Source organism: Azolla caroliniana, unplaced genomic scaffold (genome assembly GCF_043228905.1).
Source record: "Azolla caroliniana isolate FFs.n. ecotype wild unplaced genomic scaffold, voAzoCaro1.0.p SCAF_3, whole genome shotgun sequence".
Classification (NCBI taxonomy): domain Eukaryota; kingdom Viridiplantae; phylum Streptophyta; class Polypodiopsida; order Salviniales; family Salviniaceae; genus Azolla; species Azolla caroliniana.
In genome coordinates, this window is record NW_028230438.1 from 9,783,282 (window position 1) to 9,807,436 (window position 24,155).

General features: G+C 38.6%; 1 protein-coding gene and 1 non-coding gene across 5 annotated transcripts; both read left to right on the forward strand.

Annotated features, from left to right (window-relative positions):
* The first annotated feature begins 204 nt into the window (after positions 1-204).
* On the forward strand, positions 205-8,425 carry LOC147866201 (uncharacterized). Of its 4 annotated transcripts, none has more exons than XM_087316569.1 (12): positions 205-369; positions 500-545; positions 680-767; positions 3,243-3,352; positions 3,442-3,778; positions 3,942-4,009; positions 4,560-4,658; positions 4,754-4,807; positions 4,890-4,958; positions 6,132-6,212; positions 6,284-6,382; positions 6,568-8,425. In XM_087316569.1, exons 1-12 carry the CDS (start codon positions 230-232, stop codon positions 7,783-7,785), a joined length of 2,409 nt encoding a protein of 802 aa, XP_087172695.1. In that variant the 5' UTR covers positions 205-229; the 3' UTR covers positions 7,786-8,425. The 4 variants fall into 4 exon arrangements, with proteins under 4 accessions (XP_087172695.1, XP_087172696.1, XP_087172697.1 ...); XM_087316570.1 differs by having other exon boundaries at positions 3,255-3,352; XM_087316571.1 differs by lacking the exons at positions 205-369; positions 500-545 and having other exon boundaries at positions 680-778.
* A 1,658-nt stretch (positions 8,426-10,083) lies between these two features.
* On the forward strand, positions 10,084-10,157 carry TRNAV-CAC (transfer RNA valine (anticodon CAC)). Its single transcript has one exon. It is a non-coding gene; the product is annotated as a tRNA-Val (tRNA).
* Positions 10,158-24,155: the final 13,998 nt, after the last annotated feature.

The following is a 24,155-nucleotide window of genomic DNA, read 5'->3' on the forward strand; positions in this document are numbered from 1 at the left end:
GTCGAGCCGGACATTACATCCATCCCATCCAAGTCCCTCAAACATTTGACCCCACGAAGAAGAAGAAGAAGAAGAAGAAGAAGAAGAAGAAGAAGAAGAAGAAGAGTGAAGAAAAAGATTATGGGTCTCTCTTTCTCTCATTTTTGTTCTCCTTGACCCTTCTTTCTTCTTCTGATTTTGTCGCTCTGCAAGGGTTTCTAAAACCCCTTCCATCCTTCCATACCTCGCCATGGCCACAGGCGCTTTTCTACGCCTCCGACGACCTTCGCCTCCCTGCGTTCTTCTTCTTCTCCTTCTTCGCCATCGCCATCGCCATCGCCATCTTCATGTTCACCATCACAAGATCCATGGCCATTCTCGCGGCTTCAGGTTTGCCTTCTCATTTATGCTTCTTCTTCCTCTTCTATTCAGGCCTTTTCTATATCTCTCTCTCCCCCCCCCCCCCACCTTCTTTCTTTGAATAAACATGGGTTCTCAGTCATTCGTTTTCTTTTACTAGTGATCAAACTATGCGCTTTCCTTCATCCGCTGTGGGAGAACATGCGGTGAGTCTTCCATTCGTTCTTTCTCGTTGTTCTCTAAGAACTCATCGCAATTTTCTCCTTCTTTCTCGTTTTCTCTGAACTTTGGAGGATTCTGAGCCCATTTCTTTTTTCTTTTTCTTCTTTTCCGACTGTAGTCAGTTCGAGGTATGGAAGCATCAAATGGTGTACACACCTCTACTGGAGAGATTCATGTGCTCCCACTGGCAAAGAAGCATAGAAAAAGTATGGAAAAAGTACAGTCCCGTCTCTTCAAAGAGTTCATTTCGCATTGCAAATTATGTAACTATCATATTTTCATTGCATAGAAAATTTGAAGGAATGCTATGGAATGGTAACCTTCATAAAAAGGATATTATTACATGGAAATTGTGGAAGAAAGAGTCATTGACATCGTTTTTTGTTTGTGAGAGGTAACAATGATTAACATGGCATGGTAGACTTGAAGGGGTTCTCTATTCCACATTAAAACCTCGAAAGAGAGAATATTATCAGATGGAAATCTTGGAAGAATGAATGATTGCCCTGTGAGGATATTGAAAATGCAATTAGGTAACTTTGATGTGCACCATGAAGGAACCCACAATTTGGTCCTCAGAATATAGATTTCACGAAAAAGGATCAGGGGGAAAGAAACTATAATGCTTTTCCTCCCTGGTATCCTCTAATTTCTGTGTAGGGAGGCCATGACCATAGCATGTCTCAAAAAACCTTGCCTGCTTGCTGTAGATTGTGCAAACTTTATATTGCACAGCATGGAAAGAGAACTCAAAAGCGGGCTTGCTGAGCGGTTGCATTTTTGTGAATGAAGAACAAAACATTCTTCTTTCATTGATTGATTGAAACTGTTTTGACTTGCCTTCCAAGAACTTTTGCCATATCTGAATGAAAAAGATTTGGTTAGAGTGGAAACGTAAAATCTGTTGAAGGTTTTCTATGGAGGTTCAGATACTGCCTTCCCCATGATACTCTTGTCTTATAGAGTGGAAACGTAAAATCTATTGAAGGTTAGAGTGGAAACGTAAAATCTGTTGAAGGTTTTATATTCCTAGTTTTTTCTAATTCATATAAACATGTTAACAAGTGTTAATTTCTTCACCGTTTTCAGAACTGTAGGGAACTATGCTCACTATCTTGGTTTTCAGGATTGACATGATTCCCCCAGCCTCTATGTAACTCTAGCCGGTTGTTTAGTCTAATTGGCAGAATCAGTCAATAGGTCTTCTGTGTGTCAATCAATTCACATCAATGCCTATTGACTTGGTTGTCAACAGGTGCTACCAACTACTAAGTGGAATACTACTTGATAGTGGATGCTGCTACATAGATGCAGTATTGGTTAGATCTCTTGGTTGGTTGGGAACTACATCTGGGCTCATTTTGGATGACACTGTGATTCTCCTATGCAATAATGTGAATTGGCTAGATACACAATATAGATGCCATCCCCCTCAGTGAACTTATCCCTGTGACTGGTGTGGCTTCTTTTGCAAGTTGCAAGCCTTGGTTCTGGTGACACGTTATCTTCAATGGAAATGCTATGGATGAGTTTCTTCTGAAAATTTCTGATAACAGTGTTCGTGAAGATTGTGATTTTATCTTGCTCCTGCATTTGAGTGGTGGCTTCCTTTGGGAAGCAATGAGCAGTTCTCTTTTGGTGACTACTCATGCATTGTCTCAATGGTGACTATGGGAGGGTTGGCCTCTGTATCACTTACATTGGGTCCTGGGATCTTGGATAGTGGTCGTGGTCCTCTGCTTCAACATTGGCAGATGTCGTGGTATCTTTATTCCTATTTTTCGTATTGAATGATTTTGACAAGATAAATTGGTTGTGATTAAGAATGGTGGCTAATGTTGATTAAAGATGATATATCAAAATTGTCCCTTGTATGCAGGGTAATATTGACTCTACTCTTCACAATTCCATCAATTAGACATTTAGGGTTTAGGTGATTGTTCTTGAGAAGGATGTAGGGGTACTTTATTGATCTGGTCCATATTGGTGTTTTCAACTTCTCTCTCTGTCTTGTGATTCTAATCAAGATAGTCCCAAGAAGTTTTGGTCCTTGCATTCCATTATATTGCGGAGTGGGCAAATCCTTTGTGAAGAGGGAGTGGTATCTACCCCTTTCTGAGGGATGCTGTCTCAATTTCCAACTGATACGAAGAGATCCTGAGCTTCCCTATTGCACTATAGAGTCCATGAGAGATATGTATCCTTATAAGGTGTTCAAGTATAGATCCATCAGGTGATAAATGTAAAAAGAGAGCCTTATAGTGACCCATCTTCCTAGCAACTGGTGTCGTGAGGCTGATCCATGTTGTTTATGTATCTAGTTTGATGAATTCTGTTCATATCAAGATGTGGGCCGTTGAGGCTGTATTGGAATGGAGGTATTGTATCTATGGTCATGTGGTGTGACTTAAACCTTTCTTTCATTTGATTGTTATTAACACCATAAAGCTCTAGAAGGACTGAAACAAACACATTCTTCACCTTATGCAAGCCAAAAAAATAACTTGCATATGCAAATTTCTATGTCAGTAACTATGCTTCTGTGGTTTCTGTGCTTATATTTCAGTTATAATGGATAGAGAACATACAAAATATATTCTGGTCTATGCTCTTAAGAAAATAAAAATTTCGAATTTGTAATGCACCTTTGCTGTTATCTTACGAGTTTTTTAATTTTGAAGCTATATCCACAGCGGGAATGGAGTTTTTGTGTGCTTCCAATTTGAGCTCGCAAAGGAATTCATGTCAGATGTCGTTGGCCTTCACTCGGCCATTCTCTTCTCGGTCTCAGGTTGCCTATTTATGCATTAGACAATAAAAGTTTTGAAATCCATTTGAAACCTGAAAAGGATGAGTGCATTCTCTGTCTTGTATATCTAGAGCAGAAATACAGGAAACAGACCAGTGCATGGCAGACCGGTGCGCGATGTGGGAGATACGGCTGATACTAGCGAAGAAATTGATGGTGAACACAGAAAAAATAATTCTGATTCTGAAGATGAATATGAAGAGGAGCAAATCATAGAAGATGAAGAAGAAGATGAAGAAGAAGATGAGGATGATGAGGAAGACCAGGGAATCACACAATCACAACCGGTTAAAAAGAAAATGGACAAAAAGTATGCTAAACCTGCACCACAATCATTAGATCAGCAAGGACGTGTCTTAAATGAAGATATTACCGCGGAAACTGTTCGTCTTGTGATCGATGGTGAAGGTGTATGACTTAGCTTTACTAAGAAATCGTTTCATGTACCTACCTTGTATATGTTTCAACCTTTTACACATACATTTATTTCCCTATAAAAAGTGTGAAATGGTGCTGATAATTCACATTTTCTAAATTATTGTTATCTGGTGTGCGCCTGCGATTGATGTAGGTCATCGAATTGTTTCTAGGAAGGAAGCGTTACATTATGCTAAGGAGAGGAACTTGGACCTTGTCCAGGTGAATGCACATTTCTTCTATGTTGTATTCTTATTCCATGCTTTTGAGTACATACTGAATGCAATGACCGTCTTCTCTTTAGTTGTTCTTGTTTGGTTCATATGGAATGTAGTTTGTGTCTGGTTACTCTGACTTGATTGATTTCCTAACTGCAATTCAAGGACAGTAAGCATCTGACATATGACAGTGACTGCATGATACATTGTAAGTCTTCTGTGTTGGTTCATTGAGCTATCATGCCCTAGAATATATCATATTCCCATGTAATGTGATAGTCTGAAACTGAAGTTACTTGGTATTATTATTATTATCAAAAAATTCACCCACATCTACTGCAATTATTGTTTGATATCAATGGCATACTAGTGCTTGATTTATAATGTCTTTTGTTTGAGGAAAACTCATAGGAAGTACTGGCTATAGCATAAATACTTTGTGTCCAGGAAGGCAAAAGAAAATGAAGTAAATTTTTCTTTTTTTTCAGTAACTTGGTTTGAAGTCACAATCTTTGGTTATCATGGAGATTTTTCTTTGAATGCGAACCTTGCAGGTTGATGGCAAATCAAAACCTCCTGTGTGCAAGGTGTTTAATTTTCACAAGGAGGAATACAGGCAAGAGCAAGTTCAGAAAGATCGCAAGAAGAAGAAGGTCAGATGGAAGTCTTATCCGTGCCTATTGTTTAAATTGGTTTTCAAATTCTATAAAATGATATTTTTATTAAGTTTGTTTATTTTTATTTATAGGGAGAGATGCTTCGCTTAAATGATATTAAGGAACTTCGCTTCACCTCCAAAACTGTAAGATTCGAAGCTTTTTAGCTCTTTTGTTATTCCAATTTTTTGTCACAGAACGGTGTTTGATGACAAGAATTTCTTGCAGGAACGGAAGGATGTAAAAATGAAAGTAGACAAAGCTAAAACATTCATGGATCGTGGACATCGTGTTAAGGTATATACTACTTTACAGACATTTGTTTGAACCTGTATATTTGATCTCATTTTGTAAGACTTCACCTTAGAAATCTTGGTTCTATTAAGAGGTTCTGGTTTGGCCCCAAACTATTTGGGTCCTTTCCATAGTTTCTGAAAGGTATGATGCTTAAACATGCGGCAGTAGCCGTTGGTTGCGACATGCCTTTTTTGATGAAATGCATCTTGGTGTAAAATTGTCAGGCACTTGTTGAAACTGAATGTGTGCCTCTTTGTCAAAGTTTTGAGGGTAGTGTACAGGAGGCAGATATCCCCAACAACAATGGTTACAGAAGCTTGTGGAGATTCACCTTCTGCGAGGGTAGGGTGTATATTGTAGGAATATTGTAGGCAGCAACCTTTTTGGTCAATCAAGGCAGCATGGTGGTAGAGCAGAATTGAAGCAGTTAGAAAATAAAAAAGCTGCAGAGTGGTTGTGGCATTGCTGAAGACAAATAAACTACTACTGGTGCTACGAAGGCAGTATCGAAAAAGTAAATAATAACTGTGTGATTGTGAACCACAGTTTCTTGTGCACATGAATTTTGGAGAATAATAGGGTCTCTTCAGAGTGACATAACGTGGTTTTTGGAACATCAGAGTCCATTTCAATTAGCAGCAGAGAAAAGATAGAGGAAATGAGCTTGGCTAGTTGGCAAAGGTCAGGTACGTTGGACACCTTTGGCCTGGAAGCTGCAGAAGAAGAATCAGATTTATTGGGCACTTGCAGATTATCATGGTTGGCTGAGTTCGCTGAGGAACTTACTGGACAGCAGCAAACAGGAATTGTGACTTCATGGAGAAGAAATGACGACAGTTGTGAGATACAACAAGAATTATAGTTTTAAGTTAGGAGGAAAAGGGATTACAGAGTCGTATCCTAGTTACTATTGCCATATGAAGGTGAAAATTCTAGTGTTATGGTTTGATGCATCCCAGTCGGCTTGTGTTTCCTTGGCCAAGTAATCTTACAGTTTATTCAATAGAAAGTTCCAAATCTCATGGTTGAGAGAGGTTTATCTATTATTTTATTGATAAGGTTTCTGTGGTGCTAGATGCCATCAATATAGGCATCCTCCACACGCTTGACCCACCAACATAATGACATGCTTAAGACATATGAACTTAAATAAAATATTGCTCTTTTTTTCAGTTTGTTGCTATTTTCAAGGGCCCAGATGATGAGAAGAAGCGAACTGAACAAGAAAAAATGATTAATGAAATAATTGACATGGTATGGAGATCATATTTGTTTTTAACTACACTTTTGAACGTTGCCAATTATAATCTATCTCTGTGAAACAGGTTGAAGATACAGCAACAATAGATCAAGGGCCAAGAATAGAAGCTCGTCAAGCCTGGGTGATGCTGCGTCATGTGAAATTTGGAGTAACCAAGAAAAAGGTATTTGAGTGCTGCAGTAGCTTAACAATGCATTGTTGTAGATTCTGATAGACACAATGAATTTTGCTTGAATAATAAGATTGTATATTCATTACCAAGTCTATTTGGTCCAGAGTCAACCACACCCATCTATTGTTTCTTTTACTTTGAAGACAAAAGTGAATTTTAAGCTTATAACGATGCAGGCACCTCCAGCATCTAAACTTCAGGCAGTTGCCCAGGATGTATCACCAAAATCAACAGCAATCAATCAAGATTTGCCTGGTTCTTCAGATGATGTTTGGGAAGATGTTGAAGACTCTGAATCACAAGACCAAATGAGACGGCTCGAAGAAAAACATTCAGAAAAGACACTTCGTCAGGGTACAGCAATTCCCTTTCGTTCTTCATCAGTTGAATCTGGATATTCACCAGCATCCAGGTTTCCCCAAAATGCAAAAAGTTCTGAAAACGGAACTCCAAACTTACCTTCAGGAGGTTCCTTAAGATCAACACCGGGTTTTTCACATTCTCCAAGATTCTCTGAGCAGGGAACTCCAAGGTTACCTTCAGGTGGACCCTCAAGGTCACCACCTAATTTTTCACAAAGTCCAAGAATTTCAGAAAAGGAAATTCCAAGGTTACCTCCAGAAAGTCCTTCAAAATATCCTTCCCATGCAACTTCCCATGCACGACAGCGAGAAGGAAAAGTTGAACCCTATGGAAATAGTGAAGAAAGATTCTCTCAACCATTGCGCCATGCTGCAGAATCAGTCCAGAGTGTCAATGCAAATTCAGGATATCCCATTGCTTCTAGGTTGCCACAAGGTCGGGGCCAGGCAGTTACGGGTTTATCTTCACGAGGTCGTGGAGTGGGGTTATCTCCACAAGATAATGGACATGTAGATCCTGGATTATCATCACAAGGGCGTGGACAAAATCTTGATAGCCCCCTTCTAGATTTCTTTGCATCTCCAGAAAGGTCATCACAACCATTGCAAGGATCACCATCTAGCAGAATGCCAAAACATGCTCCACCTATTGGTCAACAGAGATATCCTTCACATGAGCAATCAGGAAAATTCGATCAAGGTGCTGAAGGATATCAACCAAGGCAAAGTCTATATCAGCACAAGACTGACCAAGATTCACCTAATTCTTCTGGTACTCGATATGGATCACAAGATGATGTTAAGCCCATTTTTCAAGGTCATGGTCGTGGATCTGTACCAAATCCTCAAGGTCGGGGACAAGGAACTTCACGGGTACAAGAGTATCCGAGGTACCAACCATCATCACCCCCACACCTTAAAAAACCAAGTCAACTGCCCAGCAATCCTCCTGGAGCCCAAGCAAGTGAATATCTGGAAGATCAACAGCGTCCACCCACTAGAACCATAGGGAGAGGGAATGGTCGGAAGTAGAATGTAATGTCTCTCACTTATACAGAAGATTTTTTACGGGAGAGAAAAATGTAATCATCGATATTATAAAAAACAAATTATAGAACTTGGCTAGTATCCTGCTCTCTACAGAACTACAGAAGTCATTTCGAGTATATTAACTCAACAGTCTGTGCAAGATGGTTGCCAAGTTTTACAGATGCAATTGATCCTCAAGAGCAGTTAATGGCGTAATAAGACGATTTTCCTACCATGTCGAATACAATTTTGATTTGTTTTCAAGTTTTTTCTTTTACTTTTTGTCACTGATACCAGGAATCATTGATAATGTTACTTTGCTCAGCATAATGAGATTTGCAGTTGCCTCGACTATGATGATCAGGGTGGTGGCCATTGTGTTAAGAGGTTTGACAGTTCCATCGTGTGAAGTTGGTTGGATTCATTACAAAGAAACTATCAGTTTCAAGTCCATTCCTTTTTTCTATTATTCATAATTCTAATAAAGAATGTCCAAATTTACCTAAGAATCTTAATTTGTGTGTATGATACTGTCTCTATTTGAGAATCTGGGAGGATGTAGGACAAACCAGAATGTTATGCTTTTATTGGTAAACATTATTGATTAAGTGATATGAATCTTATAGTAACAGTTCAGCCTGAATTTGACACTCAGTGTATCTTTTATTTATGATATCAGTGTACACAGTTGTAGTTTTCAGTTTGGCTTTTGTTATTCTTTCAATTATAGATCATGTACATGTATTTGCGATCAAAGATTATGATGTTTGATGAGATGCATCAGCTCTCTTCCCTCAGACAAGACGTGAGTTAGTTAATAACCATTGTTTCTCCTCAAACTTGAAAATAAAAGGTTTTAAAAGCTCCCTTTCATCCAGTCCTTGGTAGGTTGAATTGTATGCTAAGATGTATTGTCTTCAGACTTGAGTTAGTTAACAACCATTTTTTTCCCTCAAATCTGGATATAAAAGATTCTAAAGCTCCTTCTCATGCAGTCCTTGGTAGAGATTGGTGACATTGTGTGCTAAAATGTCTTTTTGAAGTGTCAACTTTTGATGTAGTTCATAAAAATGTTTGAGAGGTGGCATTGTATTCTTAGCGTTCTTGTGAAAAGGTGTCCCAACTACTCTGACGGTTTAGTTTTTATCTAGTTTGTATGTGAGTTTACATCAGTAAACCCATGAAATCCACCGGGTTTGGAAAATTAGGCAAAGGCTGTGCAGCTGGTGTACAAGCTTGCATGTTTCAAGAACTCTTTCTTTGCTTGTGGTAGTACTTTTTTTCATGACCTTATGCCTGTGACCTAACTAAAGTCATCCAAACCAGAACCAGCTGGCCGGACTTGAAGTTGTAACATTGTACTAATTACTGATAATGCCTACACACATTTGGAAGGAGAGTCGATTAGATTAATGAGGGGGGTATGTTAAGAGAAGAATGTATAATGCAAGAGTTTTATAAAGACATAATTGTGGGTCAAAAACCAAATATAACTGCAATTGGATTGTTGGATCAATCGTTGGCTTGTCAATGTTTGAACCTGTTGTCAAGTTGGTGGGCCAGTGGCTTTGGGCTTGACTACGTATCTCAAACATTGGTACTTTAGCTAGTAGCTTTGGGATGTGCCACTCCGGATTGATGTATACCATATCGTGTGATGAATGGAAGCCAATTGTTGTATTCTTCCTAATTAATTGCATTTAAGGTTTGCTCCAATTTTGCCCTACCAATGCAAGGCATTCAATGTTGCTGCAACCCATCATCATTTAACATATCATCCCATTCATTTCTAGTCTCTTTGAGCATTTCCGGCTTTGATACATCAAGATCATGCAGGCTTCCAGATTAGAACTTGGATTGGGCTATGGCTCAGGCACAATATGGTAATGCTCATGTGCCCTAAAATTCAAATGTTGAACTTGAAAATTATCTCCTCATTAAAACTTGAGCCACGAACAATATATCTATGATTGTAATTAGCTACCCAGATCATGGCACATTAGGAAATGAGGGTTCTTAATCTTTCGTGTGTATATTGCATGAATTATCCTCGAATAGCAAGTCACAACATCCAAGCAAGCTTTTGTTTTCAATCATTCATTGTCATACATGATTCATTTTTATTTATAATTTATAACAAAATACACATTCCTTTCTGTCTGCATCCTCTCTACAAATCGAAAAGACAACAGAAATTGAAATGTTTGAGATGATAAGGAATGATGAATGTGCGGAGAAAGAGAACAGATTAATCAATATATATATATATATTATGAATTTTCATGTTAATGAATATCTCATGTCCGGATGGTGTAGTCGGTTATCACGCTAGTCTCACACACTAGAGGTCTCCAGTTCGAGTCTGGGTTCGGACAGAATGATTTAAGATTAGCCATTTTTTGCTTAAATAATGATATCTTTCTTTATCCTTCACAACTCCTTATCTAGATATATACTTCACACTTTATTTGAGATGCCATGAGACATCTACATTTTGATGTATGTATCTATCACATAAGATTTTCACCTATTTTTACATTACCATATATATCTCTTGTCCTTTCATGATAATTAGTTACACACACCATTGTCATAAGGCATGCAATTTCAGACTTCCTTACAATTATTGATATACATATACATATATAGTTTTTGTGAGGCCATTATATAAATACATGTCTAATGTTTGTAACACAAATGCCTACAATGACCACAATGTATATTTGGTCTTTGTAGGCATTCCCCGGAGAAGGACACTTTTGCTCCTTTCAAGTGAGGAAAACTAAAGTTACTACTACGGTTAAAAGAACTATGGTCAGAAGCAAACAAGAAAGCATTGCTAGATATATCTTCGTCTTGTTCTTGGATGTCTTGCTACACAATTGTTGTAAGGGCCATTTCATTTACTTGAGACTATTCTTCTAAGATATAGTCGGTCTAAGACAATTGTGGGGAAGTTTGGGACTTCCTAGTTGTCGCAAAAATAGTTGTGAACTTGTGAAAATTTGAGCAGAACCAACTAGGACCTAGACTAGGAAAGATGGCTTTATTGATGGCATGGCTGATGAAGGGTTGCAACATTTTATGTATAGTCTGAGATGAGATATTGCTTCTAACAAACTTTCCCTCAACTTGCATGAGTGTAGTTGTAGGTGAGTGCTCTATGTGGGGGGAAATTTTGATGTAATAGAACCTTCTATGTGTAGTGTGGTTTGGATTGGTAGATATGTGATCTGGAATATGTAAATGTGTATGAGAACTAAGTGAGCATGTCTATATTTACATGATTGTAATATGGTGGAGTATAATGTATATAACTACTTTTGTTGTTTTCTATGGATATGGATACCTTGAAATGTGTCTATGGAATAGCTTGCAATTAGTGGATTGTTTTCTCTACTTTTGCCATCCAATATTTTTCTTCTTTGCTTAATTTATAAGAAAAAGACTTTTGGTTAGAAAACTCTTTGTTAAATAATTGTGTAAAAGTTAACACAAAAGATTGATTTGCATTGATCATGAAAATTGAAACATAGAATTGTGGTTCTAAATTTCTTGAACCATTTGGCTTGACCTTGAAAATCTCCAAATTTCGATTGTTGATAATATAGATTGTCATAAGGCTGACACAAGAGTGGCTTGACAATTTGTAAGATACATATTCATGGTTTCCCCCCTTTCAATTGGGGTGACCACTTGGCCTAAAGCTGTAGAAATGTTTTTGTTTGATCCCCATTTTACCTAGTATTATAGTAAGTTTAGTGTCAGATACATTGGTGTTGATGTCTTCATGGTTAGTGCGACGTATTACACGTACTTAGCATCTTGGCCCTCAACCTAATGAATGCACACTCTTGGGTGCACAATGTTGTGCCATGACCCACATGGTTGAATTAAAATTAGAATTAGAATTTTTATCGTCCATAAAGAGGCTAGTTTTGACTTATGGGATCAGAGTATACATGTGTTCTTGATATGTCTCCTTCCTAAGAAGGGGTATTCATACATTGGAGCACAAAGTCTCTATGCGTGAATAAAGCATACACATATGAGCTCAACCTTCTAGGTAGTGTCTTAAGTATCCATTTCTTCCAATTCATCAATGCATAGACCAAATAGTGTTGGTGAGAGTGGGCATCCTTGCTTAACACAAGAGAGAGAGAGAGAGAGAGGGGGGGGGGGGGGGGGGGGGGAATGAGAGGAAGGTCTTTATTTATAGGCTTGAATATAGCTGTTTTTGGGAGTCGCTCTGCTACGTTTACCAAAGCGCATCACTAAACCTGTCTCACAATGATAGGCCATCAACGATGTGTTTTGTGACGTGAAAATAAATCACTAATGCCCCCTTTTGTTGTAGTGATAATAGGGAGGATTTTTAATTCATGCTATGGACAAAGAACACGTTTGCGTTCACAAGTGGAAGGATCGCACGTTCTACTTGTAGATTCCTTCTGTAATTATCCAAATATACCCTGTCTACAAAAACTGGATGCACCAGTATCACATGTTCAACTACTTGATTAGAATTTGCAAAATTAATAATACACGATAGGTCTCAACATTTGAAATTCACTCAACTTTGAAATTGTTGATATGTTGATGCGACTTTAATAAAGCTCAAGAATGGCTCAATAAGACACTTATTTTAGACATGTCAAACACTCAAATGGAAGTATCTTTGTTTGGTAAGTTTTGCCAAACGTTTAGGTGTAATTGTATTCATGTTAATAAAATGAGTTATAATTATGAGTTTGACCCATACTCATAATGGTCTGTATAGTCTTACATCTACTTCAACTTGTCCATTATGAAATAGTACATGTCACGATTGGAAGTGATATCTATATAATTGTTCTTAAGGTTGACACAAACTAATCCATAAATGAATCATGCAAGATAGTGAACCTTAGGATAATGTTATTGAAATAACAAAGATATTTAAACTTTCCATATTTGGGATTAAAGTTGATGCAATCTAATCCTTAGGTGAATCTTGTAGGATTGTACACCGAATGATAATGTTAGTTAAACTGCAAGGGTATTAAACATGTGGATATTGATGAGAGGTGTTACTCTCGGGTTGTGCAACTAACATGAAACTATAGGTGTGTCCATTATCAACACACTATCCATACTAAGTAGCAATAGAAGATAAACAAACATAATATGTGGACAATATATTAGACACACTTTGACAGTCTTGACAACCACTCCCAATCATCCACTTTGATAGTCTTGATAGTTTCCAAATTGACAGTCTCCACACTGTGCTGTGCAATGGGGATAATATGTTGGGTACACTTTGACCCGGAAGATTGTCACTATCAATAAGTCATGTTTCTCCAAATTAGATACAACAAAAAATGTTCCAAATCGAGGCTTAGGTTAAGTAAAGTTTCCAATTGTATAGTGTGGCTTTATTTTATTCAAAACATTATAAACAAACCAATTGTATAGGAATAAAATTAAAACATATAGAACAATGTAAACAATCGACCACATGAATGATAAAAACCAAAAGTTATATTAGAACGTGGAATTCATAAGTTTACATTTGATCAAAATTACATTCTATCACATTGCAATCAAGTTATCTACGTCATTATCTTCATTTTCCTTTTGAGGAGTTTCGTCACCTATTTGTGCATGGACTTCTTCACTAGTTCGCTGAGCAACTATAGGATCTTCTATAAGCTTGTCATCAAGGTCAATTAGCTCCCTAGGTTCTCCAGCTAATGGAGGAATAGGCTCTAGGAAGCTGGTTGAAACCGTTCCGTATCAGCGATGTGCTTTGCATCAACCTCCTCGTCTTTGTTTGGGCATTCCCACAAGGACTTTATCCTCATATTTATAAATATAACCTACTCCTCGTCCTTCTCCAATGCAACAATATTTCGGAAGAGTTTCAAAGCACACGTAGACGTTGCACCTTTAAAGAAATGGGCAAGAAGACTATGTTAGCCAACCATCAGAATCTATATTGATTATATGAGCAACCTAAACCCGGTTTTAAGGATTCCTGTGCCAGAAAAAAGTTTAATATCCATTCTCCTTCATTCGAAAACATTTCGATCAAGCGCACCATAAGTTGTTGAGGTTTTTGTTACAGGTTGACAAGTTCCCGTTCTGTGGTGGTAACATGTCGCAATTTGCGTGTAGCTGTTGGATATACCAGCAGGTTTGAACCCCCAACTTCATTAGAGTGCTCCTTGGTTCTTTGCTTTTTTATTTCGTCGAAGTAACCAACTATAATGTACTCAATTACGTTTACAAACCGCAAGGTCAGTCCTCTATTCACATTGGTTTTTATCCTATCAATTACAAGTAGGTGAGTTAACAATAGATTCTATAAATTAAGAACAAAAGGGCTATAGATAATCCTTACCATGCAAGGTTCTCGATGCCATGGCAACGAGATCTCAACGGTTGAGCCACTAAGTACCCGTGGTCCATGTAGTGAAACACAACTATCCTCCACAAGGATGCCATGGTCAGCTCATCGAAATCTTTCACCATTCTTTCTAATAGTTTGAACCATAAAGGTTCATTGTTGTAAGATGATCCAGCCATACGAAAGCCGTAAGGTATATTAGCAATCAACAATGTGTAGTCTTTCTTTGGCACTTTCTCGATCATCTCTGTCACAACCCCACAAATAACATTGTAGTATAGATATCTCGTAATATCTTTCTTGTGGCTAAATGTTATGAAGGCGCCGCCGTCTTCAATCTCGTATGCCTTGACTATGCGACGATCCTTTTCTTTTTTGATTCTCTCTAGATGTGCAAGTCGGTACTAGAGGTTTCGGCTACCTGTGAAGTCGACCTTGTGTTGTGTGTTGGGCCGTTGTGAAGGGTTGGCACATCCGAAAAAATTACCCTTCGGACTTTGATCGACTTTTCGGCTGATTGGTGCATGGCTGACTCACTGAACACAATGTCGGAAGCTAATTTCGCTGTCTGGTCCATAACCAAGGAAAATACATTTCCTGAACCTTGGTGCAAGTTTGCGGCGATCATCTTTCGGGATGAGGGCGCACGGCTCGCACCTGAAAATCCTTAGCTTATCATAATTTGGTTTATTGCCGGTTCATAATTCATAAGGTATCCAAAGTCCTAGAGGCCTGCTGTGCGACATATTGATTATGTGTATTGCCATAAGTAGTGCCTCTTCCCAGAAGCTATCTGATAGTCCGAAGTGTTGGAGCATGGAAACTATCCTTTCTTGAATTGTTCGATTCATCCACTCAGCAATTCCGTTCTTCTCCAGACTATATGGTGCCGTAAATTCACGTCTTATGCCGTATTGTCGGCAAAATCTGACGAATTCCTCTGATTTGAACTCTCCCCCGTTATCTGCCTGAAAGCATTTCAGTTTTCGACCGGACTAATTCTCAACCATAGCGAGCCAATCGGAAAAAATCGAGAACACTCGATCCTTAGTTTTAATTGGGTAAGCCCACACCTCCGAGTCGAGGCATCAATAATGCTGATGAAATACAAGGCATTGCCGAGAGACTGATGTAGCATAAGACCACAAATGTCTGAGTGGAGTCTGGTCCAAATTGAGGGGATTCGATTCTCGCGGTGCTGATATTGGATGTGATGCAGCTATTTGTTTGCCGTATTCGCAATGCTCGCAAAACTGATGATCCAAGAAGGAGAGTTTGGGAATGTATCCGGCTCTGGATAAATGCGTGATGCCGGTCTTGCTGAGGTGTGTCCAAGTATTCCATGCCAAAGTGATGACATGGGAATCTCGACCAAGAACAAGTCACCCTCTCCGAGTGTGACATATAGCGGGTACAATGAGTGTACTTTCGGTCATCGAGCAAGCAAGAGGTTCCCCCTGTGCAGTGTCCACCCTCCTAATGAGAAGCCGACACAGATGTTGTCTTCATCCAATTGTCCGACTGAGATCAAAGGTCTTGAGAGCTCAGGTACATGTCAGACATTATGTAGTACTAGTGTAGAGCCGCCCGAAAGGTTGAGCTCTATTGTGCCAATTCCGATAATCGCGCAATGTTGTGAGTTTCTGACTCGAACTGAGTTGGAATGTTGGGCCAAATATTGCTGAAATTGTGATCGATGAGAAGTCACATGATATGAAGCGCCCGATTCCAAGAGCCATGTGCTCGATTCCTCACTCGTAAGTAGAATTTTTGATTTGACTAGGTTTTCAATGGATAGAATGTTCAGGTCGTTCGACAATACTTCGGCTGAAGAGCCGACGTAGTTGATCTCCTCATGCCGGTCACTCTTCTGATCCGCTCGATGAGCCTTATCGTTTTTGGCCTTGAGTGCATGAAAATCGGCTTTGATGTGTATGGGTTTCTTGCAATAGTTGCAGACTCGATTATCCTTGGAGTTGCTCCGACTTCACTGGTTGTTTGGCTGCCATGGAGAACCTCTTCCTCGGCTATTCAATCGGTCGGTCAAACCTTGTACTACATACGCATTATTGGTAGAATCTTTTGCAAACGATTTCCTTCGAGCTGCTTTAGTCAGAGCTGCGCTCGTGACTGAGGAGTATTTCACAACCGCAATTGATGCGTTGCACACAGTTGTGACGAAAGTTTCCCACGAAGGAGGGAGACTACTCATAAGCAACATTGCTCTTAGTTCATCCACGATAGTCGTCCCTTTGAGCCGAAATTTGGGAGCTTAGACTTTCGTACTCATTGAGGTGTGCTTGGACCGAATCAGATTCTTTCATCTGAAGGTTATATCGGTGCCGTATCAAATATATCTTCGTGGCGGTGACCTTCTTTTCGTAAGTGTTCGAAAGTGTCTTCCATAGTTGGAAGGCAGTTGAACACGATTGCATCGTAAAGCACATGGACTCCGATAGGTGCATCTGAATAGTGTTAGAACCAAATAGTGGCTCGGACAATTATGTTGAGCTTCTCCCGTTCAAGGGGCTTGTATCCTTTTGGAGAATTTTCATTTTCAATGGGGTCGATTTGCCCCTTGACTATTAAATAGTCTTGCATTTGCTCCTTCCAGAAGTTGAAGTTCGATCCGTCCAACTTCCTTAGACTCATCTCTGATGAGCCGGATGTTGATTTCATCCGTGTCGTTTTTGGGGGGCTTTGTTTGGGGTTGGCTATGAACAGTGGTTGGGTGTAGCAGATTGGCTTGCCCGAATTTGTTCTAGCCGAGTTTGAACACAAGTCGAATCTGATTCGAAATTTGGGAGACTCGATCCGAAGTGACTACAACTGACTAACCTAGTCGAGTTGCACCCAAGTATGTCGATTTGATTTCGAATGCCGATTTTCTAGATTTCCGAACACAGAGTATGTGCCGATTATCCAGGTCGATCTTGCTTCAGATGACTACGACAATGAGAGGAACATATTCAATTTTCGAATGTTTTCGAGCCGAATGAAGCACGGAAAGGGGTTGTTCCTGGAGCCCAGACAACGAGTGATTATGACAAGCGAGTGACTAGCGTCAGGTGACCTATTCGATTGTTGTCTAATCCAATGTAGTACGGCTGAGGCAGAGATGTTGTGAAGCGAAATCTCACTCCGCGCGGCTACAATCACAGGAGTGAAGTGCAACCGATTGGCTCACTTCAATGGTGATTTAGAATAGTGGAGTACAAATTTTGCCAGTGTCTCTCTTTGCGAAAGCAATCTTGTAGAGAGTTGCCAACTAAGATCTTCATGGTGTATAGAAGAAGAGTTGCTAATGGAAACTAGATAGACGGCACGACAACAGCAAAATTGAAAGAACCTCAAGCTCTGATATCAAATGTTGGAGACGCGGCCGTCTAGTGTGGAACAAATCGATTCAACACTCTTCTGATGGAAGATCAATAAGCAGATACAATGAAGGTAGATTGATGGCAACAAAGACATAAAACAATGATCCACTTAGAACGCAAGAGAGAGAGAGAGAGAGAGAGAGAGAGAGAGAGAGAGAGAGAGAGAGAGAGAGAGAGAGAGAGATGATGGGCACAGGATGAATTAAATTATATTAACCAACTTTCAACCAGGTTACAAGGTCAGTTAATATATTGACTAACTTAGGGAAACTGCCCTTCTCATTATTTACATAAATAGCCTAAACCTAGTGTGTACAATGGGAGACAATGTGAATACGTCCATTAGAGACCTGCATTCAACACTCCCCCGTAATGGGCATATACATCAAAAATCTGTAAATTGAAATGAATGTACAATACATATTGATACAAGGTTTTTGAGCAAATCGAAATTTCGTTCGAGTTGGTGACTTCGAAAAACAGAAGGCCAAACTGGCCAAAGTTGTGGAAACTAAGGTTGAACTTCGAATTGTCGAACTTGATTGTTCGAAAACATCCTAACTACCCGACTTAATCATACTGATTCTTCGTTACACCCATTTGGTGCCGAAGGTATCAGAATCGATCCGCCGAAAGACACTTGGTCATCCCATCTACAACATTATCGGCTGTGAATATCTTCTCGAGGTCAATTTTCCTTGAAATGACACAGTCCTGAACAAAGTGATATCGAATGTCGATGTGCTTCGAGGCATTGTGATGAACCGGGTTTTTCGACAGAGCGACAATGCCCTGACTGTCACTGTAGACAACTGGAACCAAGTCGGATTCGACTTGTCAAGTGTGAATATATCCATTAGAGACCTGCATTCAACACTACTCTCCACAGAGACAACTTCATGTCATCGGCCGCTTCTTCAATCGTGAGGTCGATTTTCTTGGCCGTTGTTGATTTCAACTCTAGCTAGGGGTCCATTGTAGATTTCTTTTGCCGTTGACCCTTGACCTCCTTATTCTCCCACATTGAAATAATTTGATCTTGACGGTCCCAAACTTCCCCATCTCTAAATGCTAGTTGAAACCATGACTCGTATTTACGTACCATCTAACTTCACATTATCGTCCACAACAATGCCGACCTCATGAAGGCATTGACTTCGTAGTCCGGGGTGAAGCTTTGGACCAAATGTTTGTTTGACGTCTAGGTACTCGTGATGGAAGAACCTTATACGCTCAATGGATGACATTTTTTGCCGATAGTCATTATCATTATTGTGGTCCCATGCCAAACAGTTTTCCCTCTTCAGTTGTGAGGCCCACATAGATTTTACATTCAACATACTTGAAGAAAAAGGTTGTTGGGTGTTTTTGCTTACAGGTTGTCATCATGCTTCAACGGAATGTGACCCACCAATAACAAAATAATTGTATTGGACGTGCTTCCTCACATCAAATGATTCAGTTGTAGCACATTCATCAAGATCCACCATTACAATGAATGGTACAACTGTGGCATGTGGATTTATTTTCATTTTTTTCTTGAGATTTTGTACATGGATTTTATGTGGCTCCCTAATCTCAAGTGGTCTTCATCCTGTTTTAACATCTACTGGTGGCCTCTAGATGTGTGTGATAAGCAGATTGAAGACTTGACCTTTTCTCACCAGTTTCTTTTGCATTATCTCTCTTCGAATCTTGTTCTGCTCAGAAGACAGAACACCAGATGCTATCTCAGCACTTGATGTGGCCCAAGTTTCCTCAGCTTCTGTTGAACTTGATGATTCAGACTCTAACATTTTTGAGACCTTTTTCTTCGCTGGTCTCGAATGCACCACCACCTTCTTTTGTGGTGCCTTCACTGGAGATGATTGCGCATCTCCCAAAGTTATGTGTCCTCGAATGTATGGTCTTAAGTTGTTATAAGATTGTTTGAAGTCTTGATGGCGACTTTGAAAGATTCATGACCACATGAATCTTTAACAAGTCGATTTTCAAACACAAACATTTTTCGGACTCCCTTCGAACAATCCACTAACAATATTAGATTGAGGGAGTTGGGGTCTTCCTAGTCAAGCTGTAATATTTGGCCATAACCAAAGGGTCATTCTTTAATAAGTTGACCATGGCCCTTCTTTTTATCAATCAACAAAACGACTTTCTTGTTTGTGTCGACATATTGCATGGCCCACTCGTGGTCTGTTATGTCCTGATCAGGTAAGTCTTCCCCACCAACGACTTAAACCATCTTCTTCTGACTAACAGTGTCAAATGGTTATTCCGTTATGTCATCGCTAAAGAGTAGTTTTTTTCCTTTCTTCAAATTAGTACCCACAGGCTGTTTGGGAGCCTCCACCGATGAGTTTTGATATGTCAACCTAAATTTTTTCACCGGACGGTCTAAAAGATTCTCAAGAGACCTATTATAAGGAAGAAGTATTGAAATATAACTAACTTGGATAATTAGGAATTGACTTGTATGTCGAAACACCTTACAAATTCTAATGTAACTTGGGGTCTTGTCAATAAAACATAATTGAATGCTTTAAAGTCTAAATAATGGAAGATAGTTGTATACTTAAACATTTGTCTATGTAATATGTTGTTGACAAGTTTCTTTAGTACTTTGTATGTCTTTAAAATGTGATGTTTCTAAATTGTATTAAGAAATCTTGAATTTTGTAGTTATAAGGCTAAAGTAATGCCATTTTCATGTATATTTTGGCAATAAATTTGCCATTCTACCTATGTTTTTTGACGTCAATTTTCCTATATATTTGGTCCTAAAGTCACAAACTTCATTTGATTCTATGGTTATGTCTCAGTTGACCATCTAAAATAGTACCACTCTATGGATTTTGTCCTCGATATTTCTATTTTAATTAGGATCTCGATACAATGTATCAAGTTCTTGTTTAAAACTTGATACAATGTATCGAGTTCGTGTTTAAAAGTTCCTCTTCGTGTGACTTCCACGAAATGAGGAGGTCCTATTTATAGGGCGTTTAACTTCCCATATTCTTCTCTTTCTTTGAATAAGCCTTTTGTACTCATGCAAATGCTTTTGGTAATTTTCTTTATCTTTAACTACATCCAAAATCATAAGGTGCTTTTGAGCTTCATGACATTCATTATCAAACCATTTTTTCTTTAAACTACATTTCTTGGTGTATTTCGAAGATGTACACAGAGAGAGAGAGATAGAGAGAGAACCAAAGAAGTGACAGTTTGTTGATGTTCAACAATTCTCTTGTGTAACACAATAGAGACCACCCAATCAACCAGTCACAATGTTTATTTGACACTCTTACACCTTTTTGAAGCACCTCATTGTCGTATTTCTTTAAAAACTTAAATATATTTTCTAGAACTTGAAATTTGCCCATAATCTCAACCTCTTATTCTATAATTGAACGATCTCTATCATAGTATGTAACATACTCGAATGCATTTGCAAACATTCTTTTTCATACGTTCGCAAATGAATGTCATGAGTAGATGAAACCCCATGACGTTTAGGGTGACTCGAACCTCATGGGGTTACTAGATCATTGGCACTACGCAGAAGCATTTCTCCCAAACCTACAGTTGATACAAATAATGAAAATTTTGCCATAACAGTTTTTGTACATCACACATAATCAATGGATAATGGAATGGATAATAATGAGCGAATCAAGAGAAAGAATCTGGATATATTACTAAAAGTGCTAACTTGAATACTGTCAGGAAAAACCGGAAAAGACTTTACCTCCCACTAGTACAAAAGAAGAATCATGCTTATTACCAGAGATAGTAATGAGATTCTATAAAGCAAAATTTTGTCTCTTCCTTTATCCAATAAATCAGTGGCAATAGTCATGATTAAGCCGAGAATCAATATAGATTTCGGAAGAATTGGCAAATCAACAAATGAAAGCGAAAAATAAGTTTTATTCGTAACCCCCCAGGAGCTTATCACAGTCTGGGTGGGACTGATTAAGTGAGTCGCCTACAAAAAACCCGGATCAATCAACGATACAGTGCAACAACTAACCTTGCAGCTAAAATGCTTGTTGCAAAGGCACTAACAACTCCTAAGGAGAAGCACTTAGCTCTAGCCATTAGGTTATATATGTTGTACATAAAGATATTATAATTTACTTTATTATAATATTGATAATGTAACCCTATAAATATCCAAAGGGTGCCATGACCCTTCAATATCCCAAAGGGTATCATGACCCTACAACATCCCAAAGGGTATCATGACCCTACAAACATCTAAGGGGCACATACTACTCCTATATAAATAGGACATATTGTATTGTTAGAACCATTCTGGTTCAACACCAGTCTTTGGCAAATATTCTAGTTCTTGCTCTTGTATATTTTCCTATTATAATCAAATATAGTCATTGTTCTCTCTTTCTTTATCTCTCTTGTTCAATAGACTTCTTTTGTCAAGCTAAGGACTTGATAGTTTGAACCATAATATCTTCTCTCTTTCTCTCTCTCTTTATCGCCAACTCTCTCTCTCTCTCTCTCTCTCTCTCTCTCTCTCTCTCTCTCTCTCTCTCTCTCTCTCTCTTCTTTCCTTCTTTTTCTTGAGAATCCTATCAAGCGTTATCCTCACCATGGAGTTCGTTAGCAAGCAAGAGTATGTTCGAGTCGTCTTTGAGCTCGAGCATCTCACAAATAAGTTTTTGGCTCTAGAGCAAGAGAATCAATGATTGCTTGGAGATTTACAACAAGTAAGCATAGAAAAGGCACAACAATATGATGAGTTATCAACATGTGTATTGCAACTCGAAACAACATTGCGGTCTCTTCATCAACAAGCTTCGATGCAACAAAGCTCTCCCAAAGAACCAAAGATTTGTTTGCTCGGGAAGTTCGATGGTAATCGATCACAATTTCGAGGATTTCTAAATCAGGTGCGTCTAGTAATTCATATGTATCCTAATAGATATCCAACCGATACAACTCGAGTTGGACTAGTAGGAACCCTCAACAGGAATGGCATTAGCATGGTTTGCACCACAGCTAGAAAAGAAATCTCCTCTCCTTCAAGACTTTGAAGGTTTTATTAAAGAATTTCAAGCAAACTTTGGAGACACTGATAAACACGTTTGCGTTCACAAGTGGAAGGATCACGCATTCCACTTGTAGAATCTTCTTGAAACTATCCAAATATACCCTCTCTACAAAAATTGGATGCACTAGTATCACATGTTCCACAACTTGATTAGAATTTGCAAATATAAAAATACATGATAGGTCTACGAGTGGAGATCATTAGAAATTCAAATAAGTTTGGACGTGTTGATAAGTTAATGTAGGCATAATAAAGTTCAACAATGGCTCAATATGTCACTAATGTGCGACATGGGAAACACTAAGTTAAAGACTTATATTAATTTGGTAAGTTTTACAAAAATATGAGGTGTACTTGTAACCATACTAATAAAATGAGTTATAATTTATACTTTGACCCATACTCACATGTATATAATTGTGGACAATGTAGGATAGTGCACTTTAGGATAATGTGATTGGAATAACTAACTTATTAAGGTATTTGATACTTGTATTTAAAGTGGATCTAATCTATTCCTCAGTTTGTTCGTATGGGATCAAACCATATGTATATAATTGTGGACAATGTAAGACAGTGAACTTTAGGATAATGTGGTGGAAATAACAAACCTATTAAGGATTTCATACTTGTATTTAAAATTGATCTAATCTATTCCTTAGGTGATTCACACGGGATCAAACTCCAAACGATAATGCTAGTGGAACTACAAGCGTATAAAAACATGCGGATAACGCTAGTGGAACCATTATCAACACACTACACAATCTAAGCAGCAATGGAAGAGAAACATAATAGTTTTAACAATAGAAGACAAAGATCCATAATAACAACATGGACAGTCATAGCAACAATTCTACGACCATGTTATGTTAAGGTAAAGTTTGACCAAAATCAGCCTCAATTTAAACTAATTCACGTTTCTCCATAAATTTGGTAGTCAGCAATGCACGCGGTGAAACCAATGTCATAAGTCTACTAACCAAGTATATAAAAACAAAATTGAAACGTATAGAAGATTATAAAAAATAGAATCCACCAAGTAAAACCCAAAACTTGTATTAATAAGTGAATTCCAAACAATACATTTCGCGTTTTTAAAAGAGTCTATTACATAGCAAGCAAATCGTCAATGTCATTTTCTTCGTCATCTTGTATAGAAATCTCTTTGGCTATACGTGCATTCGCTTCCCCTGTTAGCCGAGCCAACGAAATATCTTCTATAAGCTCATCATCAAGCTCTATTACCTCCCCCGGTTCCTTGGCTAACGGAGGAATAAGCTCTCGCGAAGCAGGTTGAAACCTTTCGGTATTAGCGAGGTTCTTTGCACCGACCTCCTCGTCCTAGTTTGGGCACTCCCACAAAGCCTTAATCCTCATGTTTATAAATATAACTTGCTCCTCGTCCTTCTCCAATGCAACTGTGTTTCTAAAGAGCTTCAATGCACATGCAGACGTTGTCCTTGTGAAGAAAGTAACAAGAAGAATTAGTTCTCAAACAAAAAAGATTCAGTATTGGTTATCTCAA